The sequence below is a fragment of the Hydra vulgaris genome, chromosome 06 (assembly GCF_038396675.1).
Source record: "Hydra vulgaris chromosome 06, alternate assembly HydraT2T_AEP".
NCBI classification, from domain to species: domain Eukaryota; kingdom Metazoa; phylum Cnidaria; class Hydrozoa; order Anthoathecata; family Hydridae; genus Hydra; species Hydra vulgaris.
The window spans coordinates 3,393,105-3,415,182 of NC_088925.1; the positions used below are offsets into that span (position 1 = coordinate 3,393,105).

General features: G+C 28.8%; 1 protein-coding gene across 1 annotated transcript in view; it reads left to right on the top strand.

Moving 5' to 3' along the window:
- Positions 1–2,038: 2,038 nt before the first annotated feature.
- The window catches only part of LOC100214606 (ephrin type-A receptor 3-like), a gene marked incomplete at its 5' end in the record, with an annotated part of 71,339 nt that continues 51,299 nt past the window's right edge, over positions 2,039–22,078 (top strand). Inside the window, 2 exon segments of the mRNA NM_001309728.1 lie at positions 2,039–2,202; positions 7,715–8,011. Coding sequence (NP_001296657.1) covers positions 2,039–2,202; positions 7,715–8,011 — 461 coding nt within the window.

Genomic DNA, 22,078 nt, shown 5'->3' on the forward strand with positions numbered 1-22,078 from the left:
GCTTTAGATATGTTGTGGATTAAATAGCTAACCTTAACTTAATCTTAAACCAATATAATAACTTAACCTAAAACCAAAAATAGAATAGTTTATTCTTAAACCAATATAATAACTTAACCTAAAATCAATAAAACTTTTATATACATCTACACCTTAATTTATTAGAAAATATATAAAAAGCATAACATTAAGAAAGGTGTCATCTTATTGATATTTTTATAACAGGTAATATTTATAAAAACTAATAGAAATAAATTATTTTCATATTTTGAATATCTTATCTTTTTTATGAAGGTTATATGAAAATATCTTGAAATAATATAAATGAAATCCAAGTCTAAAATAATATTAATTGATTTGAACAAATATAATTTCTGAAATCGAGATATAATCGAAATGTAAAAAGGATTTTCAGAAATAAAATGAAACCAAAAAAACTGTTGCTTGTACATTATTTTTGATGTTTGCCAGCACAAATTTTTTAATAAAAAGCCATAAAACTGAGCAGCCTTGCAAGTCATTACATCTGTGATACCTATTTTGAAATTCACAATACTTGAGGTAATCTTTTTATGACATACAAATCCAGAGTCCTTTTGGGATTCCGCATCCCTGCTTGGATCATGTCTTTACTTAGAAAACCTTAACACAAACATCAAGATTTTTAATAATCTGATACCTTGTATCAGATTACTATAATTTCCTACAAAGTATATCTGATACCTTGTATCTGATGTTATTCAACTTTGAAAAAAAAACTACAAACTGTTTTTGTTTTTGAACATGCAACATATAAATGGATATTAATGAATATAAATAAGAGAAGCACAGTTTTTTAAGATATACACCAACATTTTTATGAAAAATTATTGATATAAAACATTTAAATCTGTAAAAATAGAAAATTTGTGAACACTTCAGTTCATTACTTTTATAATGTAACATATTCAAATAGTCGTTTGAATATAATAATTATAATTCCTAAAATACTTTTTTGTAGCTGTTTATACATTTTATTCACAGTAGTACCAGTCTTTACTTTCCTGGAGGTCTTTCAGTAATAATTCTGTTTTAATCAGTAATAAACTTGTTTATCAACTTGTTAATAAGTTAATAATATGTAACCCAAAAAAATTTATCATTCATAAAAATATTTAATGAAGTTTCAATACAAGTATACAAACAAAAAAAATGCAGAATAATACAGAAAACAAAGCAAAAATATAAAAGTAAAAATAGTAATCAATATAAACAATTATGAAGATCTAATAATAAAAAGATAAAACTTGGAACTTCATACTGTTTTATATACATATTTATACCGATTAATAAATATTATTTTTATGAAATTTATTTTATCAACTATAAAATTAAAAAAAATTTTTTTTTAAATGTCAAGAGACTAATAAATAAAAAATTGTAAAACATTTACATTTTAATATTTAAGATAAAGTTTTAAAAGTAGTTTGTTTGTTTTTTAATCAAATAAAAAAAATATATTTTTCAAAAATGGCTGCCAGTTTTCTAAAAATTAGTCAAAAAGTCACATAGAAACATAAGAGATAAACTCATACTTATCTTTTACTTCATTTATAAAAAAATTCCACATATGGTCCTTAGTGTGTTTAATCTATACACAGCAGCAATGCAGCTGTGTATAGATTAAACAGAACTTTTAATTATTTTTTTTTTGTTAACTATGGACCTTGTACTGTACATGTTGTCTTATCAAATAAATAAAGTTTATAGACATTGTATTTTGTTAGAAAAACAACTCTCATCGATTGATTGATAATATACACAAAATAATTCTAAGTATATTAAAATAATTTTGGATGGTTTCATAATTGTTTTAATTGTACTTTATTTTAATATTATTTTGCATTTTATTGTTTTTTAATTATATACATATAATTTAGTTATATAATTATATTTGTATATCAATTATTTAAACATTATTTAGCTCAAACATTGAGCTCATATAATGTTGCTTATTATAATATGATACATAAATTGTTTTTAATATTCATTAAATTATAGAGTGTCCAGAAGGTAATTACAAAATTGATAGTGGCAACCATCCATGTTCAAAATGTGGAGCCAGTGTGAAGCCTGGAGTAGCTCCACGAACAATTTGCGAATGCCTTCAAAACTATTACAGACAAATTGGCAGAATTAGTTCTAATGAGGCTGACTGCTTTGGTAAGTTTTTTTTAGTTTATTATAAATAAATTTTCTAATAATTATATCTGCTACTGGTAATATGTAACTAGTACAACCTGCTTCATGTCATGCTGCCTTGTAGAATACACTTTTTTAGGCAAAGGCTAAGAGAAGCCAACTCCGGTTTAAATACCCCCTGCCTTGGGGCTCTTGGTAGAATAAAGGCTATAGACGATGTCTTGATAAAAATATTCATCTTGGGCAGACCTTAAATGCATCTGGCTACTGTTATGTAAAAGGCCTCCTGGGCAAAGTCTTAAGAGGTACATAGATTCTATCTATTGACCAGCCTTGCACCCCTTCTTCATCTAATAGGCTAGTATAGATGTATTTATAGTACATTATTTCCAATTTAGGATGTTGAATGCTGGATCTTTTGACTCAATGCATGGGTTTTTCGTGTGTCTCTGTTTTTAGACTAATTAACTCATTCTATTATCTCCTAACTGAGCCCTTTCTCTTTATTTTTCAATCAATATTGTTATTGTTGGCAACTTTAATCCTCATCACACTAAATGGCTAGCCTCTTGTATCAGTGACACTACAAGCATTAAGCAACTTTTGCCTTTCTCAATCTCTAACTAAACTAGTCATTTTTCCAACTTGCATTTACTCAACCATTTACGTTTTCTACTTAACTTATGTCTTGTTTCTGATCCTGATCTGAGTCAGTGCTCAGTTTCTCCACATTCACCCTTCGGTCTGATTACGGTTTGATCTCTCTAAAACTATTATCTCATTCTTCTTCATCATTAAAATCCCCATATCTTTGTTCCTCTTAAAGCTGACTGGGACTCTTTTCAAGATTTTCTTTGGGATGGCCCTTGGGTAGAAATCTTTCCTCTCTCTGCTTACAAATGGATTCAGGCAGGCATGGAATCTTTTATTCCCTCTTGACGGTTCCAAGTCAAACCTCACTTTTCTTCATGGTTTTCCTCTACTTGTTCTGCTGCAATTTCCAATCGTAACCATTACTTTAATATCTATCAGCAAAATAATTCTCCAGAAAACAGACATCTGTTTACTATTGCTTGAAACCATTGTAAAAAGATTTTGTGTAATGCCAAAGCCCGCTATTCTCAGGTCATGAAATCTCATATTTCATAAATTTGGCTTTTGTGACTTCCGGAGAATCTTTAACAGTATAAATAATAAGGGCTTATCTGTTATTTCACCTCCCTTGTATGGTTCAGATTTTGTCACCTCACCTAAAGACAAAGCTGAATTGTTTGCTGAGAACTTTTCATCGATATCATCTCTTGATTCCACTAGTCACATTCTACCTGATATAGCCGACAAACAGGCTGATCCATTGCTTGATGCTTGCATCACTCCAGCTTCTGTATCTTAAGTTATTTCCTATTAAAGCTCTTCTACAGTTTGTGGTCTGGCAACATACCTGTTGTAGTCTTGCAGAAGTGTTCTCCAGAGTTGTTGTCTATGTTTTTGAAACTACAAGTGCTTATCAGAGTCTTGTTTTCCTCAAGATTCTATCCTTGGCCCTATACTCTTTTTAATTTACATTAACAATCTCCCAGTAGTTCTCACATCAAAGGTGGCATTGTTCGCTAATGATTCTACCATTTATTCTTGTCTTGATAAGAACCCAACACTCTCTGATTGCTTGGAGAGGGCATTTGAGCTTGAAAAGAATGTCACTTCTGCTGCACTATGGTGCTCTTAGTCACTGGTGTACTTTAACTCAGATAAAACTCAATTTTTTTCAGCCAAGCGCTATTGCAATAATCTAGATCTTCCTGTATTTATGAACGGTAGTGTACTTGATGACTCATCTACCCTTTTTCTTCTAGCATTAACTCTTATTTCTGATCTTTCTTGGAAACCATAAATTAAATTGTTTGTAAAAGTAGCCACTGCTAAGGTTGCATTTCTTTATTGTGCTTACCACTTTCTTACTCAAGGTTCTATTCTCTATCTCTATAAATCCCAAATCTGACCTTGTATGGAATACTGTTGCCATATCTGGGGCAGAACATCTAATGATACCCTTTCTCTTTCAGACAAGGTGCAATAGAGCATTGTAAACATAGTTGGACCTGCTCTTGTAATCAACCTCCAACCATTATCACAATGTCATTATCTTGATTCTCTTTCACTTTTCTATAAATTCTATAATGGGCACTTCTTTAAAAAGCTAGTGTCTCTAGTGCCGTCTACTAAAGTTCATTCTCGTGTTACTTGTCATTCATTTAAGTCTCATTCTTTTACTGCGACTGTTCCTAAGTGCTCCTAAAATTTATCTAGTTTTTTTCCTCGAACATCAATTCTTTGATATTCACTTACTTCATCTTATTTTCCTGATTCATATAATTTGCAATCTTTTAAGTTGTCTGTCAATCGATGTCTAGCTCTACAATCTTCCTCTTTTCTCTTCCAGTAACTTCCAACTCTAAGTAGTTGCTTGCAGCCTTGTTGGAAGTGAAGATGTTGAAAGAAAAAAAAAGATGAAAATTGTGAATTTTGTGATCTTTCTGTCAGTTTATTTTGTGCCTCACATTATTTTAAAACTATGCAAAAAGTAGGCAATAAATGCAGTAAGAGTTTAAAAGTTTATAATAAAAGAAATAATTTTATTGAGTCAAACTTAATAATTTAAGATTGACAAAATGACAAATTACTTGAAAAATAGTTATTGTAATAATGTTCTTATTAAGATTGATGAAATGACAAATAATCAAACTTTTTAATGTACTTATTCTGTCAAACCTCATAAACCTTTAATGTTCTCATTAGGCAAAATAAAAATTTGCGGCATAAAATTTGATGTTTGTTATTAGAGGCTTTTAATAAATAAAAAATGATACCAAACTTTTTCAATATAACTTTTTAAGCACTATACATATTATAATATAAAATACATAATATGATATATAATTTTGGATTATTTCTCAGCTTTTAAGTGATAAAAAATCAATTAAAATTGATTTTAATTGATTTTTTATCAAAATATTTTTTTATTGATAAATGGTGGTGGAATTTTTTTCAAAAATGTATGCTAAAATAATATGTTAAGTAAAATAACATAACATATACAATAAAAAAAAAAAACAAGTGAAAAATTAGAAAATAAAAATACCCATTTTAAAAAAATATTTATTCATACTTTGCCTTTAGAGTAGCAGAAGGTCTTTGAAGATTATATCTACTGCAATCGTTTCATTTTTTTCAATTTTTTATCAAAATAAACTACTTACATTTCTATGTTAAGCCATAAAAAATGTTTCCATTAGGTAATGTATCTATAGCATAATTTTTAACGCAATATTTTTAGCAAAATTTTTAGTGTCTCCTATGGTCTTTCTCAAGTGTTTTTAACAGTAAGATTGAGTGGTAGGTGAAATGATTGGTGAATAAAATTTTAATTAATTCAGCAATTTCTAAAAATTTCAAACCAGTTTATGTGTTAATATATTTTCAGTAATGACTACTTTTTCATTACTATTTTACATCTTTCAAGTGAATGTGTGAGACTAATTAATTTTAAGATAATTTAAAATAATTAAGTAGTTGGGTTTTAGGAGAAAACTAACTTATTTGAAATCTTAGAGGGTTTTGTTCAAGTTTTGTAGAAATTTCATGTTGAAGAAATCATCATATAATTATGTTAGCAGTTTTTTTGCTTTTATTTTGAATAGTTTTAATATAAACTACTTTACAAATATATTAATGTAAATGAAATGCATTTAAAACTATTTTAATTGGTCTGAAAATAATAATTTAATTATTAATTAAGTAATTTGTTTGTGAAATTCAGGTCAACATTTGACAATTCCAACACAATTGTAAACATAGTTGGACCTGCTCTTGCAGCCAACCTTCAACCATTATCACATCGTCGTAATGTTGCTTCTCTTTCTCTTTTCTACAAATACTATAATGGGCACTGCTCTAAAGAGCTAGCGTCTCTTGTGCCATCTACTAAAATTCATTCTCGTGTTACTCGTCATTCAATTATGTGTCATCCTTTTTCTGTGACTGTTCCTAAGTGCTCCAAAAACGCTTATTCGTCTAGTTTTTTTCCTCGAACATCAGTTCTTTGGAATTCGCTTCCTTCATCTTGCTTTCCTGATTCATATAATTTGCAATCTTTTAAATCGTCCGTCAATCGTTATCTTGCTCTACAATCTTCATCTTTTCTCTTACAGTAACTTCCAACTTTAATTAGTGGCTGCTTGCAGCCTTGTTGGAAGCGAAGATGTTTAAAAAAAAAAAAAAAAGCTGACCTATCTTTGCTTTATGACAGCATACAACTACCAACCTGATTCTCTTAAAGTGTTGGCAATGCAAATATATGAAAAAAATGTGTAATATTCTTATTCATAGTTTATTTATTGTAATTACTTGTTTTTATCAAGTTTGACAAGTTTTATTTTTAAAAAAATTCATTCATTTTTTCTCAATTTATTTTCTTGTTTTTTTCTTAAATTTATTCAAGTATACCAAGTTTATTTCTTCATTTAAAAGTTTATAAAAATTACTTTTCAAATGTCTGTTGTTTTCACACTTTTTTACTTGAAATTTTAGCATGATTATTTGTTTATTAGGTTATTAATCTACTTTATTTGTTAAAACCGTTCATTTACATGTTTACAATTTCTTTTCAGAAAGTCTATTAAATTTAGTCTTGGTATAGTTATGTTAAACACATGTTAATTAAAAAACATTTAACTTTTTTAAAATTTGATTCAAGTTTTTCATTAAGGTTTTTATTAAATCCATTCAAAATAAGAAACGCGACAGTGTTACACAAAGCAAACTCAAAAAGTTGCACATAAAACATTGCTTATAAATAAGAAAAACAACTATTTTTAATATCATTTTTTATATATATATTTTCCTCCACATTATTTTTAAAGAGCCAGATCATTTATTTACATAAAGTTACAAGTTCATACTATGCTTCAATTTCAAAGATTGTTTTTTTTTAATAAAAAATGGAAAACAACTACTGAAGGAAAAGTAAATTCTTATTCCCCATAGAGGTTAGAACAACCGGATTTAAACTGTTAACAAGTGTAAACTGTCATATCATTTTTTTAAACAATTTTCCGTTAACAAAATCTTTGCCTACAGCACATAAACTAAATTTGTATTTCTAAATGATGTTCTTTCTATGATCAATCTAAAAAACCAATAAAAATGTAGTAAATAAACTATGATTTTTTTTTGTTAAAAAACAAAATCGAAACTAAATAATCACTGATTCATAAATTTACTATATACTTATATAAAGTTTAATCGCACTGTCTAAATCTATGCTCTTATAAAGCAGTACTTTTATAACCAATTAATAGTTACTGCTTTTGTAAAAGAAAGCATAAAATGCAATTAAGTTTTTTGTAGACCTGACGTAACAGTTAGGCTGATGTAATGCCTAACTTTAATAAAGCTGTTGACTACAAATCGAGGAACTTTTTATAAAGTTTTTTTATTGACCACAATTTGACTGTAATAACTTTATAATTTTTAGAGTCACCAGCACAAGTTGGAAATATAAAGGTACTAAATATAACATCTGATCAAGCAACAATAACTTGGGATGAGCCAGATAAAGGATCATTTGAGCTTGGTTTTTATGTAATTCAATGCAAAAACTGTCCTTCATATAGAAATGAATTTCCAAAAAAGACCACTGATTTGCGTATTACAGTTACAAATCTTGCAGCTTATGCAACATATAAACTTAGTATTCATAATGAGAACAATGCTACTAATTTAACTGGAATAATACATCATGCATTATTTAATTTTCTTACTGGGAAAGGAGGTAGCTTTATTTTCAATATTTCATGTAAAAAAATTTTCTTTATGTATTTACATTTATTTGCATATACAAAATGGTTTGCTGGCCCTATATACTAGGCAAAATCTGAATTTTTGTTGTTGGTTATAACACTGTACTCCTCTGTGGTTTATTTTTATATTAGTAACATGATTCATGGCTCCAGGAACAAATTGCTTATATAATTTTTTTGTTTTATATTTAAAGGCTTTGTTATAAAATTTTAACAACACGCGTGCAATACTAATTACAACATTTATAATAACTAGCTGTCATGACCCTTAAAATACAGGTCTTGGTAAATCTATTCCACACCAACCTTTTCTATACTTATTCTCTATTTCAATATGTTTTAGTAAGCAGTAGAAAAGTAATTATATACATATATAATAACTATACTCATTGTTTACTTTTTAAAGCTATAAAATAAATTTTCTATAATTAACTTTAGAAAACTTTAAACGTTTCGGTAGACGTTGTGTGAATCGCTATTTATCAACGAATTGGATATCAGCATCAGTCTAAATAATATTTAGAATGCCCGCTTGAAATGTGTTAATTAATTACCATTGGTATAAAAAGTTTCTAAAAACATGAGATGACTTGAATATGTGGAATAACGGACTTACCATGACCCATATAATTATTACTGAATATTAATATATTACTGGTCATGGTAAGTCTATTCCACACCTACCATTTTAATCATTTCGTTTTATTTCAATAATTTTTAAAAAAGAGCAAAATATAAAAGTTTTTGTTTTGAGTTAACGATTAACTTTCAATACTTTACCTCTGTAAACTTTTATAAAAAAGAAAAAAAAAACAGGGGCGAACCTTATTATTTTTTTCTTTAATTAGTTTCTATTTTCAGGCCATCTGGAGCTTATTAGGACTCTTGCCCTATCAATTTGGAAGAAAATTTAAGTTTCCTTGTAATATCTTTTTTCTATAAGAAAGAAAGTTGTCTCTTTAATGCGTACACTTAGTCTATTAATAAGCACATTGAAACCCTAATCTCTATCATAACATATATGCAACAAATTTCTAATGGTGTTTTCATATTTTTAGAAATTTTAAAAAGCTTTTTAAAAAATTCTCTCATTTTTGTTTGCTAAAGTATATAATATCTTTATATATGTTATGCATATGATATTTATAGACCTTTAAAAATGTTTTACTTTGTATTTTAGAAAATTGGAAAAAATTAAAAAAAAAAAAAATGTAAAAACAAAAGGATTTAATTCCATGCGAAGCACTTCAACCACTTTGGCATGCTACAATATTATCTTTTAACACTGTTTAAACAAAAGGCTTATTAAACTTTATAAAACGGCATATAAATGCTTTATAAAAATGCATATAAATCAAAATTGAGCAAAAATCGCCGCAATAAAATTTTCAAGTAAATGTAAATCTGTAACATTTGATTTAATTTTTAATAAATAACATAATTTGAAGTTTGCGATAGATCAAACAAGGTTTATACTTTACTACAGGAGTCATCAAATTAAAAGGTTTTTGATCTTCTTACTAATTAAGCTGATAAAACAAAGTTTTCGATGTTATTACTGATTAAGCGGATATTAATAGATTATAAAGATTTAATAATACTTCATCGCGTGGTCAAAAATATAAAGAGAAATATTAAAAGGCCAAGCATGCTAAATCTTCTTTATAAAACTCTGTGAAAGCACAAATGAGTCATCAGCGTTAAGTTCAGCAATAATATATAGTGATTATTCAATGATTGCCATTCAATATTAATTAACTGAAACAAAAATATCTATAAATAAACAATCATTTTATAAAAGTCATTCTTCAGATGATCAATTTTTTAAGAAATTTACATCTAATTTTTATATATAAAAAACACTTTATGAATTACACTTGTTTGTGCAATATATTGTGTGGCTTATTTTATTATCAAACCTGTTTATTACCTGCTTAACCTGTTTATTACCTGCTTAACCTGTTTTTAACCTGTTTACTAAAAAATAATTTTTTTATTACTATTCATTAAAAATAATAAATAGTAAAAAGTGATAAAATAATGAATAGTAGTAATTATAATAATAATGATAGTCTCTTTATAATAATGCTGAATTTGATAGTAGTAGTAGTGCTCCTTCAAGCATGTTTGACATGGAACCCTTTGCAGCCATTGCAACCGAGGTAATGGTGAGAAAGAGTACACAAATGAAAGTGTATGCCAATATCTAAACAGCAATTATCTTCAAATTATGTAATGTTAAAAATATATTAAAACATATATCAAGTTTTACAACATCACCTTAATTTTGATCTATGCATTTATTTCCGTTTATAAAGTCTTTTGTTTGTTAAATAGTTTTAAGTTTTTGTCAGACAACAGGCTTGTGTGGCCAAGTGGATAGCTCAATGAGTTTCTGAAACAAAGCGCAGTGTTTCGAATTCTACCACTGGAGCCTTTTTTTTTAAATCTTTTTTGATTTTTCTAAAATACAAAATAAAATTTTGAAGTTTTATAAATACTATACACATGACATATGTAAAGATATTGCAAACTGATAAGCTGCGGATGGTCTGAAAAAAATTATGGTCAGAAACATAATAAAGAAAAAATTTAGCAAGACAGTCTTGCTACTCCAGAAGGTGCTGCTGTGCAGGCAAAAAAAAAAAAAAAGGAAAAAAAAAACTTTAAAATTTTGTTTTAACAATTAGAAGTCTTCTTTGCTATATTTATTTTTTTGCTATAAAAATATATTTGGCTAGATTGAAAAAATTGAAAATATATTATGTAAGAAGGTGGATTTGAACCCTTGCAAAAAGACACCAATGACAGTGCATTCACCACTGAACTATCAAATTTATGCATGTAATTGAAAAACAAACCATTTTATCAACTCTTATACCAATTGATCAACACTTTTTAAGCGGGTTTTCAAGTTCACTTTTTCTCTACTTTTCTCTAAATAAGTGCAGCTTTATTGCATACTATGTTATACTAGATGCAATTTAGCATTTAATCACATAATGTAACAAACAAAAATGTTATATGCAAATTTAAAAAATCCGCTTATATAACATTTTATACAAGATCTTGTGTAATATAAGAAAACTTTTCTAATAGTTATAAGCCTTTTTTGCTTAAACTGTTTAGTTTTGAATTTTTTATTTATGTCATTGTATTTAAAAAAGGTGACAAGATTGAAAAAATATGAAACTCATTGTCTCGTCCAAGTGGATAATTTAAAACTTTGATTTTAGATTTGCCTTTCTCGAGATAATTTCTGATTGCTAAAGCTGTCATCTACTAGCTCTGCTATTTGTATAGCGTTACGTACAAACATATGTAAGTGTAAATGTCTTTAGCATGCATTGAGTTTGCAGGCGGTACACAGTGAAGCGAAATGGTCAAAAAGCAACCAAAACACAAAACTTTGTAAAATAATAAACGTTTTTATTAAATTATTGTTCCGATTCAAAAACAAACTTAAAAAGTGGGTAATTAAAAACTTTTCAAGTTGTAGACCTCTCCCCTTCCCCCCTCTTCCTTCCCCCTCCTTCCTTGAATTTTCAATGCAACTTTTTTTAATTTTTAGATTCTAGAAATTATTCTAAAAATATTTTCTAAGTGAAAAAATATTTACTTTATTTATTGAGCATTAATATGTAATCCCTGATTATATATACTGATAAGTGAGTTTTTACATGAAAAAGTTTAAATTTGAAAAGATAAAATTTATTAAGAAAAAAAATAACTACTCATCTCCTCTGAGGAGGTCCTGTACGTCAGGATTAAGGTTAGGACCAGAAAATGTCTTGGGGTTCCTGAAAGCAATCGAAGAGATGACAGGGTTGCTTTTTATTAGTAAATAATAGAATTGGTTCTGCATCACATTAATTCTTGATATTTTGCATGTGTGATTGAGTCTTGCATTTCGAATGGCCTTATTTTGTGCTTCCTGAGCCTCCTTTGAATACGCTCCAATGGGAAGATCCAAATGCTCCGCAATTAAAAATCCATGTTCCAGAATCTTATGAAGTGTAGGTGGCATAATGTACCACGGGTAGGTTTCCACTATCAGCTCTGAAGTTTTATAACAGTATGCTTTAAAAGCATCCAAGTTCAGGTGGAATCCACTGCAAGCGTCATTCAATATGTTTCTTAGTCTTAAAACGATGTCCAAACTAACTCCTGTAATTTCAGAGAAAGATTCTGCTGCTAGAAATGCCCTCCTTGCAGTGTTTCCTGTATTAGTTTTTCCAAATTCCTGCTTAGGAGTATCAACCACTAAGCTTAACACCTCTCTAAACTTTCTTTTGATTTCTTTTTTTCGTGCAGTGTGGATAATCCTGGCAAACTTTTTCTCTAATTATATCCAGCTTGTTCATTTCACTAGGCTTGGCACAACAAACAAGATTGAGTTGAGTTTGTATCTGTTATAGCATTCACTACCTTGCCATCCAACATGGTAATCTCAATTTTTATTTTTATTTTTTCTTTCTGGTTAGAGAAGGGGATTTCGAGTTCAAAATCTTGAAGACTTTCTATTTGCTTCCTGACATCTAATTCTTCAGCTCTTGTTGACTCTTTTGTTTCTTTTTGGTATTGCAGGTGAAGAGACCTGCAAAAGTGGGGGCTTGAAGGCATTGGGTTTAACCATACAGTGATGGCCCCTATTTCCAGTTTCAATGGAACAATTGCAGTTTGGAACAAGGATTTTTTATTTTTAACTCCTGTTGAAAGATCTGTGTCACCAAACCTTTGATTGTATACCTTTTGAGATAAGGCTCTATCCATTCCAGCTTTCATTTAGAATTTTTCAGTTGTTTCCAATCCATCTAGTCACTCTGTATTAGATATGTTTATAATTCTTGATAAAGTGTGGTTCACCATTGACTGAACATAACATTTGGCAGATGTTTTTAAAATTTCCTAATTTCCTGGATAACATTTGGATTTTGCATCAAATATTTCTTTGACTGAAGGGTATATCTCTGCATTCTGTTTCAGTGAAGAGTTTCTAATAACTTGATATTGTGAATCACTGAGATCGCAAATTATCTTTAATACAAGGGCCTCTTCTGCTTTCATCATTATTGGATTCGTTTTTGTATTTTCAATAATTTTTCTGGCTAGAGCTGGATTTTTAACAGAATGTTTAATAACTTTTGAAAAGTCAGTCTTTCCTGGGCTTGATTTAGCTCTCAACGCAGCAGCACAGGCAAGTTCTTTGGTACAATGGTCACCAATCAAACTAAAAAAGTATTTTATATTTTTAGAAAAATGTACTCATTTAAATAAAATTAGCAACTAAAAATGTAGCATATAGATTTTAATATACCTGGATACCTTTCTCTTTTAAGTTCTCTCCGAACTATCAGTCCATGGTGTAGCTGGTCTTCCTGGTCTTGATGTGGGAGGAACAGGTCTTGGGTACAGTTCAAACGCCAGCCATTCTTTCTCGCGTTCCTCAAGTCGAGAGAAGGTTCTTCTGTGCTTTTCATATTTGATCTTGAGCTTGGCAAGAAATGTTTTAATCTTCATTTTTAAATCTTTAAAGTCATAAACATTCATATTAATCTTCACTTCTTCCTCAACCACAGAGCACAAGTTGGGATTATTAATTCCAACTTCCTTGATTTTATACAAAACATCAATCCTCCTTATGTGTAGTTTTTCACATAAACACAATAATGTTATGAATAAATTTTTCTTTTTTTAACTCAAACATTTAATCGCATCATGTTAACAACATCTGTAATCAAGATTCAAGAAATACGGGTGAAACACTTTTCCAGGCTTGATGTGAACTCCCAAATTTTTTATTTTAATACTATAGTCAAATGAGGATGTGTTACAAAATATTATGGTTATTGGAGCTTGGGAACATGAAGAACCCAAACAATGGCCCCCTCCAACCCTTTGAGAGGGGGGACAGTATTTTAAAGATAATTGTTTTCAAAACTTAAAAAAAATTAAATTTTATCAATAGAATTTAAATTTCATAAAAAAATCTTTTGGCATTTAGAAGTAATGAGTACAGTTTACAACCCCCTCATCGTGGGGGAAAAAATATTTTACACAGATTTTTGTTTTTTATACTTATGCCCATAAATCCATTTCAGGCAATTTGGGCCAGCTGATTTTTTTTTTAGTTATTCATGATAACATCCCCTAGGATAAAAAAGTCATTTCAGGGTGGAACTCTGCGGAACTTTTGAGATATATTATTTTCAAAAACAATATTTATCGGAAAATTTAAATTTTCACCTAATGTTTTAATTAATCATTTGGCAAAAGCTATATTCAATATTTTAAGCTTTTTACTTTTGAAAAAGATAAAAGAATGCCTAAATAAAGCTTTATGATAAAAAAAAATAAAAAAATCGTCAAAATGAGTAAAAATAAATAAAAACTAGAAAAGTATAAAAAGTTCGCAAATTTTAGCGAACTTTTTTTACCCTCTACTAGGTAGGAAAAAATGCTTCTCTGACTAGAATAGTAGATATGAGAGAACCAAAATATATATTTTTCATATCATTTAATATTTTTTCTAATAAGTTGTAAAAAAAATTAATGAAAATGGTTATTAAACAAGTTCCACTTATGGCCACTTTTTGAGCTTTTCGCTTCACAGTGCGGTATATGGAACAATGTGTATAATATATGCATAATATCAGAAAACTTTAAAATTTAATTTTAACAATTAGAATTCTTTTTTTCTATATATATATATATATATATATATATATATATATATATATATATATATATATATATATATATATATATATATATATATATCAGGGTTCAGGACCTCCCCTTAACATAATAAATTTTAAAATTTTTTTTGTCTTGCCTATGTATTTATAGCAAAAAAAAAGTTTTTTAATTTAAATTATTCACCTCCTCAAGGCCCAGAAGCCCACTACAGTCAAGGAGGCTACTTTTGTGGTTACAACCCTTTCTCAACTCTATAACTCTGAAACATGAACCATGACGAACAAGGCCGCTGCGCAGAGAAACAAGTTGAGCTCGGTACTACCAGGGATGTGGTGGGGATCGAACTCAGAACTTCTCGCTTATGAGGCAAGCACTCTACCACTACACCACTACGGCATATATATATATATATATATATATATATATATATATATATATATATATATATATATATATATATATATAATATATATATATATATATATATATATATATATATATATTATATTGTTATGTTTTATAAATTTTTTTACTGTACCCCTCAAGGCTGTGGAAGCCACTGCATTCAAGGACTCCATTATTGTTACCACTATAAACCCTATAACTCCAAAAGATTTAATGAACTTTAACATGTGTTTCAGAGTTTATGATTGAGAGTAAACTGTAAATAAAATTAGAAAAAAAAGATTAGTCTCCTTGACTGTAGCTAAATTGTTGTTAGACCCAACTCGCTCTCCACTCTAACTCCCAACTACTGACCTTTCATGTAAACCATATATACAATCATTTGCTAAATTAGCATCTGCTAAGGTTACTGCTCTTTATCGTGCTTGCCATTTTCTTACTTCTGATTCTATTTCCTACCTCTGCAAATCTCTTTTCCGTCCCTGCATGGAATACTGTTATTATATTTGGACTGGTTCTTCTAATGCTCTTTCTCCTCTAGACAAAGTCCAAAAATACATTCTAAGCATAGTTGGACCCCTGCTTTATCTGCCAAGCTTAAGCCTCTCTCCCATCATTGTAAAGTATTTCTTTCTTAAAGGATCATCTCTAGTTTCATCAACTAAAACTCATTCTCCCTTGACTCGTTGTTCAGCAAATTCTTTTACTGTATCTGTCTCTGTATGCTCTAAAAGCTTTTATTTGTCTAATTTTTTCCCCTGCTCTTCAACCCTTTGGAGCTCTCTCCCATCTTCATGTTTTCCTGACAACCAACAACTTTTCAAGTCTTCTGTCAACCATTTCCTTGCTCTATAACTCTGTTCTTTTTTTTCTTTCTAATAATTCCCAACTTAATAGTGGTTGCTTGCAGCCTTTTTTGGAATGAATCAAAATAAAAAAATAAAAAACTCCCCAGGCCACTTTTTTTTCTTGGAGAGTCTGGAGATTTAAGGAGGTAAATTTAATTAAAAAAAAAACAACAAAAAACACAAGAATGGCTCATTTTAGTTTACTAATAAATATTATTTAGTTTACAATAAATGATTTAGTTTAAAAATAATAAATATTCCTTTTTACATTTTTTCACCTTATTATAGTGTTCTTTTAGATATTTTTATATTATTTTATTTAAAATTAATGATTTTTTTTTTTCTTTCAAATAAATTCAGAATTTATTATTCAAATAAACCAAATTGTTTAATAACATTGTTATCTTTTAAAATCTTTAAACAGAAATTTTTTTTTATCAAACAATCATAAACCAGCAGTTTATTTTTAGGCTGTCGAAGGAAATGTTACCTTTTTTAGGCTGTCAAAGGAAAAGTTACCTTTTTTAGGCTGTTGAAGGAAATATTACTTTTCACTTGCTTTATGGTGAAACATAAATAGAAATGTTACCTTTTACCTACTTTTTTTTGAAAAAAAAATTGTTAAAATTTGTTATTGCCTCAAAACTATGTTTATTCCACCAAAAACATTCAGCATTTTTAATATAGTTTTTGGAATTTAATAATTTTAAACTTATTAAATTGGCACAAAAATTTGTTTGGAAATAAAAGTTTAGATTTATAAAATAAAAAATTTTATAAAAAAAACTTGTAATATGGCATCAGATCAGAAGTTTTCACGAACTGACCAAGAAAAATATAGTTTAGAAGAAAAAAATGCTTCAAGCAAACTTTGCAAAACTTACAAAAAAGAGTACAAGTTATCAATTGCTGAAAACTCTCATTTAGTAAAATTTAGTGAAAAAAGAAGGAAACATGTTAAAAAATTGCCTCACAAAGTTTACCTTGCAAAAGCTGTGAAAATTTTTTATTTGGATCTTAAAGATGTTAAGCATAATAATTCCACCTTAACAAAAGCCTTAAAACTTGAAAAAAAAATGTTTAGACCAAGTCGAGGCAGATGAAGATGCTGTAATTACTCCTCCAAGCAAATCAAAGTATCGTCAAGCTAATCAAGTAAATCAAAGTATCGTCCAAGGAGGAGGAAAAAAATTAAAAAATTAAAAAATCCCAGATGTCAGACAAATTTTATTTGAGTGGTTTGTAGACATCTGTGGAACCCTTAAAGCATGTTTACCCAGGAAATTGTTTGTAGCGCAATGCAAACTTTTTTATGAACAGTGGCTTGCCCAACAACCAGAAGAAGTGCCAGAGGATGAGAAAATTATTTTCTCCGACCATTGGATAAATAATTGGATGAGTGAGTATGGTGTCAGTTTGTGCCATCCAACAAACGCTTTTAAATAATGCAGGCTGACCATGAAGAAAAGAATATTTGAGTACCGGAAAAACTCTTGGACTGTACATAAATACTTTATTGAAAATTTTGGAGTTGATCTATCTGTGCTGAATGGTTACCAAATACTACTCCACCGTAATGAAAGTTCTTCTTAAAAGACCTTGAACTCTACTGGTTGGATACATACATCAAAGAAAATTATTCTTTTTTAAGAGAATGAATTACTGTTTACACTCAAGTTTGCAGTGGCCCTAAAGTCTCACTTAAACCAGAATTTGTCTTTAAATGCAAAAGTGTTTGGGTTAAGCTTAATCCTCCTCAAGATGTGAAGTTTCAATGGGCACTTAAAGGTTCTTATCGATTGGAACATATGCTGAGTACAATAGCTAATTTACCAAACAGGCACAATCTTTTTACACATCAAAATTACAGGATTTATGTTCTAGATGATTATAGTGTTCATATAATGCTTGAAATCAAAGCCTCGCTAAAGAAAGGCTATATTTTTGTTGGAATAGGTGGTGGTGTTACAGGTAATGTTCAAATTAATGATACAGAGTTCCACAGGCCTTTATAAGCTAAATACAGAGAGTTGGAGCAAAACCTTATGATGGAGCGATTAAGGCTTGACTCCAACAAAATTCCACAACCATCCAGGGATCAAATGATGCGAATGCTGCTAGAAAGCTGGAACTCGTTGGAGATTGATGTAACTAGTCGATTTAAGGCACTGTGGGTAACCAATGCTTTGGACAGAAGCAAGGATTATCTTGTTTCAGAAAAATTTTTTGCCTTAGTGGGAGAAAAGCTTCAATCGTTTCAAAAAAACCTGGTGCTTACCCCAAGCCCAAGAAACTTAAAAGATCTCCAGGGGCTAATTACACCTCCAATAGGAGTAAACTGGAAGCAAAGATGCAAAACTAGTGAAACAGAGCTGCTAGATAGGGAAGATGAATTATTTGATTGTGAAGGTGAAAAATTAGTTATAAATCAACACAATGAAGAGCATCAGACAGACGAGGAAACTGTTGCTAATGTAGAAACAAGTGCTATTGAGATTCAAGATGAAAACAATCGAGTTAATGTAAATACCTTTAGCACTTCCAACATTTTATTTAGGTGATTTATTAGGCAATAATGACTTAAGAAAAGATGCTGTTTTCATTAATAAGTTAGGAAAACTTATATGTAATGCAGAAACAGCTACCCATTTAATTCCACATCTTACAAGATTTAAACGGATCTACATAACATCTCGTCATACCATAAGTTGAGCACCATAATAAAAGCAATTCAATCAGGAATGCTTTTGAGGACCTGTTTAAATAAAAAGATCATTTTTATATATTTTAATATATTTTTTATATAATTACTATATATTAATAATGAAACCTGTTTTGACAGTCTTTCATTAACTTTTGGTAATCTTTTTTGTATGTTGGGGGGATTAAATGTTGAGGGGATCTCTGTTTATTAGAACTAGAAGAGGATCCTCTTTCTTTAAAAAAACCTCGTCTGTTAGTTTAGAAGACAAAATTCTTCCCCTACTATCAACACAACTCCTGTTTATTTGATTTAAGAAAAATTCCCCATCCCCCTATTAATAACCTTCCTCCTCCCCGCTTTTTTCCCCCTCCCCCCATCCTTCTTCCTCCCCATTTATTAGATCTGGGATAAAATTCCCACCCCCACCTTTTATCCCCACTCCCACCCTTTGAATTAAAGACTCAAGAGTAATGTTAAAATATACTAAAACATATATCAAGTTTTACAGTTTGACTTTCACTTAAAAATTGCATTGCGGCAACATGTCCTTAATTTTGATCTATAGCATTTATTTCCATTAAAATAATTATTATATAGTTTTTAAATTTTTAAATATCTATGTGCCAGTGTAGCTGAGTGGATAGCCCACAGAGCTTCTGAACAAAAAAGCTGTAGTTTGAGTCCTACTAACGACTTTTCTTTTTTTAATTTTTTTGATTATTTTAAAATACAAAATACTTTTAAAATTTTAATGAGATTATATACAAACATATGTAACAATACTATATACCTTAACAAGCGATAAGATTTTAGGAAAGCTAAAAATACTTTAAAAAATCAAAAAACGGGGGGAAATTTGTTGCATATGTGTCATGAAATACTTATGTTATTAATGTGCTCATGTAATTAGTTCTAATAATATAGCTGCGGATTGTCTGAAAAAAAATTATGTTCTAAAACTTGAAGAAAAATTTAATAAGACTGTTTCTCCAGAAAAATTTAATAAGACTGTTTCCTCCAGCTGGTGTGGAGGCAAAAAAAAGGAAAGAAAGTAGTTAGAAAAAATTTTAAATTTCATTTTAGCAATTAAAAGTTTTTTTTGCTAAATTTATTTTTTTACCATAAACATATGGATGATACAACAAATATGTTGAAATAAAATAATTAGATGCAAAATTTAAAAGCTTTTAGCAAAAGCCACTAAATCAACAAAATTAAAAGTAATTGCAGTGCACTTAAAATTTTAAATTATAGTATATTGGTATTCGCAAATATATTATTGCCAAACGTTTTTAGTAGTAGTAGTAGTTGTAGTTGTTGTTGTTGTAGTAGTTGTAGTAGTTGTAGTAATGGGTGCCAAGTCACAGTACTTTTATTATAAGAAAACATGAACGAAAGGGTGTGCAAATATCTAACTTATATAAACTTGAAGTTATGAAATGTTAAAACATATTAAAACATGTATCAAGTTTTAAAGTTCTACTTTCATTTGAAAAATTTTATAAAGTCTTTTATTTATTATATAGTATTAAAATTTTCTTAAGATAACATTCCTGCATGGCTGAGTCGGTAGAGCGCAGAGCTTCTGAACAAAAAAGCAGTGGTTTGAATCCTACTATTGGCTGCTCTTTTTTTAATCCTTTTTGATTTTTTTAAAATACAAAATAAAATACTGATGAGGTTTTAAAGATATTCAATACATAACATATGCAAAGATATTAAACACTATAACAAACAAAAGGATTTTTGAAAAAGCTAAAAATTCTAAAAAAATCAAACACTGGGAGAAATTTGTTTTTTGTGTCATGATTGAGATACTTATGTTATTAATGGGCTCATGTAATTAGTCCTAATAAGCTGCAGATAGTCTAAAAATAATTATGTTCTCAAACTTAATAAAGAAAAAATTTATCTAAACAGTCCTGCTACTCCAGAAGGTGCACTGACAAAAAAAATTAACTTTAAATTTTATTTTAACATTTAAAAGTCTTTTTAGCTATATTTATTTTTTTGCTATAAATATATATGGCCAGATTAAAAAAAGGGGAGGGATTAAGCACTCACAAAGCAGCACCAATGGCAGCTTATTAAACCACTGATCTATCGAATTTATGCATGTAATTGAGAAACAATCCAATTTATAAACTCTTATACTGATTGCAATTAATCAACGCTTTTCAAGCAGGTTCATTAATAAGTGCAGCTTTCTTTCATAGGAATAAAGTTGCACTTATATATAAACAATATATATATAAAAACTATTTTATATGCAAATGTAAAAAATCCACTTATATAATGTTTTATACAGGATCGTGTGTAATATAAGAAAAGATTTCTAATAATAAAGTCTTTTTTGCTTAAGCTGTTTTGTTTTGAATTTTTGTATTTATTAGTACAAAAATTCATATTTATTGTATTTAAAAAAATTTACAAGATTGAAGAAACATAAAACATGTTGTCTCATCCAAGTAAAAAATTTAAAACTTCACTTTTTAGATTTGCCCCTCTCGATAATTTATGGTTGTCATCTTCTTTTTGTTTTGGAAAGTTTTTGTTTAAAATGTTTTAGTCTAATTAGACCATTAAATAGGATAGACACAGGTTTTTCGTAAATGGTAAAAGCCTAAATTTTTTGCTTATGTGGCGTCACTTTGTGGCAAAAACTAACTAGAAATAAAATTTTGTTTAAATTTTTTTAGGAAAGTTTCTTTTATTAAAAATATATAAAATATTTTTTCATCGGATTCTAATGAAGACTAAATAAAGTAACTACTATGCTATTTCTTTAAAATTTTTTATTTATTACTATTCTAATAAATACAAACTCTTATACGTGAAATGCTATATCTGTAACAGTTTTACATCCTTTTATGCAATTGTATGCATTATAATTAAAATTAATCAAAAAGTGTAAAACGAAACTTGATGTATAGAAGATTTTTTTGCCACAAACTGGCGTCACACAATTTTTTTGGCCTAACTTTTAGATTAGCGTTTTATAGCTATAACTGCATCTATAGTTTTTAATGGTCTAAGTTCTTCTTAGTTCTGCCATTTGTATAGCATTTCATACAAATATCTGTAAGTATAAATGTCTTTAGCATACATTGAGTTTGCAGGCAGTATATGGAACAATCATGTAATCGTAGACTTATAAAATGAGAAAACTTTAAAATTTTATTTTAACAATTATAAGCAAGGTTGAAAAAGTTTCAAAATTTATTACGCTAAGGAGAGGCCTTAAACCCCCTGAAACGACACTGATGAAAGCGTACTAAACCACTGAGCTATCAATGATATGCGTTTAGGAGAAAAATAAACCTAATTTTAAGTCTTTTATAAGCTCTACATATGCAAAAAAGGTGTGCATATTATTTTTTTTG